Genomic DNA, 2,325 nt, shown 5'->3' with positions numbered 1-2,325 from the left:
GCTGCGGTCCCAGCACTGCCCTGGCCCCATTCTCCACATTGCTGACAGCTCCTCGTCGATGTGGCGCAAGGGAAATTGGTGAGAAGGCAGGAAGGAGCGGCAGGGCCAGGCAGAGTGATACTGAGCGGGGAAATGACCATGGTGAGATGTGGACAAGGCTCCCAGAGCACTGGGATGTCAGCCAGTGGACCAGCCTCATCCATCAACTCTTGCACGGCTGTCGATCCATGGAGGAAGGTGGAGGGCTGAGGCTTGACCCCAAGGGTTTCCCAGCTGTGGAGGGCACCAAACAAACCCGGCCTCTTTACCTGTAAGAAGACAGGCTTGCTTGGTGAACTGGGTGGGGTAGAGCTTCTGTCTGGGCTCCAGAAGAGATTTTTAAGGAGCTGCTGCATGGGAAATTATTTGTTAGGCTGGGGCGATGTAACAGAGAGGCAGGGCTGAGAGGAGAGTGTTGCGCTGGTTGAAGGGTTTGCTGCTGCCATCCCCGGACACTGGCTGTGTGAGGAGCTGGGGACACTGAGCAGGGTGGCAGTGACAGGTCCCTGTTCTTGGGCTCTGCCTGGGTTTGGCTCATGAAGAGTGGGAACTGGCCCAGTGTGGGGGGTTGGAGAACTGTTACGTGGGAGGCTTGGGGATCCTGGAGACCTTCCTGTGCTGGTTCTCCATCCTGCATCACTCACTTGGGGACTGAAGCTCCCCAGATTTGGGCTGTCCTTCTCTAACAGTGATGTGGGTGTGTTGCAGGCGCTGCTTGCCAGCGTGCTCCCTGAGGAGGCTGCGCAATGTACGCACCAGCAGCCCCATTACCTGCCCACTGAAAAATGCTGTTCAACTTGTGCATGGAAAGAGGCAGGCTGAGAGCAAGCTTGTCCCACACCGAGGGGAAGCTGGGAGAGGCTCCCGCTGGCTTTTAAGCAGCTCCTCGTTAATTTTTTAAATGCACCAGTGTCAAATTAACACACGAAAGAGCAGTGTGACTTTAAATGCAGGTTTCCAAGCTGCGTTTCATTTCCCTTTAATAAGATCATAGCATTTGCTCAGCAGGCGGCAGTGAACCACTGAGGAGCCATGCGTGATGGGGAGCATCGCCAAGGACAGGCGACGGCGGTGGGGAGCAGTTGTGCTCTCACCTCTCGTGACTCCGTGGTGCAGGCAGGGAGCTGGCAGAGCCCTGGTTCCTGATCTGTGATTTGGGGTGCTTGCCCAAGCCCTTGTTTGATGGCAGGGATCTACTGGAGAAAATGCCCCCGAATTTCTTGTCTGCTCAGCTGTAGCAAAGGCAGGGTTATTGAGCTACTCTTGTCCAGCGGAGGAAGAGAGCCTGGTGAACTCCAGCTATTTATTTATTTATTCACGTGCGAAGTCACAGCACAAAATCTGGCTCTCCCTCCTTCCCCTCCTTGTGCTGGGGCCGGTCTCTGCACACTGAAGCAAAGGGCTCTGCGGGCTCCCCGCTTGGTGCAGGAACCACAAATGAAAATACAATTTTGCATTTAAAATAAAATAGAAGTTCCCAGGTAGGGGAGGCTCTTCACCCAGCTGCAGTGAAGCCCCTGCTCACAGCCCCTTGGAGCCCCTGCCATGGGACCCATCCCTGTCCCTGTCCACCCCATCCCTGGCTAATGACTCGTGTGGATGTCCTCACTCCCTGGTGTTTAATGACAACCAGCTGCTGGCCCTGGCAGTGTGCGGTGCGGTCGCAGCATGCTCTGACTAACTAGGGATGCTCGATTTTTCCAGCGCATTTAGAGCTTCTTGTGGGAGCTGGCAGGGCTCAGGGAGGAAAGGGGTATGGGCAGACAGATGGGGCTGGACAGGCAGTGCTGCCTGCTCTTATTATTGCCTGATCCTGCACCCTGTAGGTAAGCAGAAATGGCCCATTCCTCAGCAGAAGTGTTCCTCAGACAGCATTGTATTTAATATAGTGGGAAACTCTGAGTGGCAGAGGGAGGAGATACTGCTTTACCATCAAGGCTGTAACGCTCATGCCTGAGCGATGCTGTGGTGGCATCTCCCAGGGTGATGCGAGAGCAGGGTGGTGGTTGGGAGCTGGGGTCTCGGTCAGGGCGAGGTTGGGCTTCAGGACAGTGATGTGTCCTGGTGGAGATGGGGCTGGATAGCACCAAGTGAAGATTTGCTCATGGTCCAGGTGGAAGCTGATGCACCAGGACAAGGCAAGGCACAAGTGGAATCTCCATCTTCCTACACCCCAGCATGATGCTGGGCTCATCCAGCCCCCCGAGGGGGTCACACCGCCCAGCCTGATTCCCGCTCTCTCCTTCCTCGCAGGTTTTCGGGAGAGCGCCTTCGCCTACGCCATTG

At 56.0% G+C, this 2,325-nt stretch overlaps 1 protein-coding gene across 1 annotated transcript in view; it reads left to right on the top strand.

Moving 5' to 3' along the window:
* Positions 1–2,325, top strand: part of LOC104489292 (protein Wnt-10a-like) — a 17,340-nt gene that overhangs the window by 9,299 nt on the left and 5,716 nt on the right. Inside the window, exon 3 of the mRNA XM_010131438.1 lies at positions 2,293–2,323. Within this exon, the coding sequence (XP_010129740.1) occupies positions 2,293–2,323 (31 nt within the window). The remainder of the gene's footprint in view (positions 1–2,292; positions 2,324–2,325) is intronic.

Source organism: Buceros rhinoceros, unplaced genomic scaffold (genome assembly GCF_000710305.1).
Source record: "Buceros rhinoceros silvestris isolate BGI_N320 unplaced genomic scaffold, ASM71030v1 scaffold6542, whole genome shotgun sequence".
NCBI lineage: Eukaryota > Metazoa > Chordata > Aves > Bucerotiformes > Bucerotidae > Buceros > Buceros rhinoceros.
The sequence above is the reverse complement of the archived record's forward strand: the minus strand, read 5'-3'. Positions and strand labels throughout refer to the sequence as shown.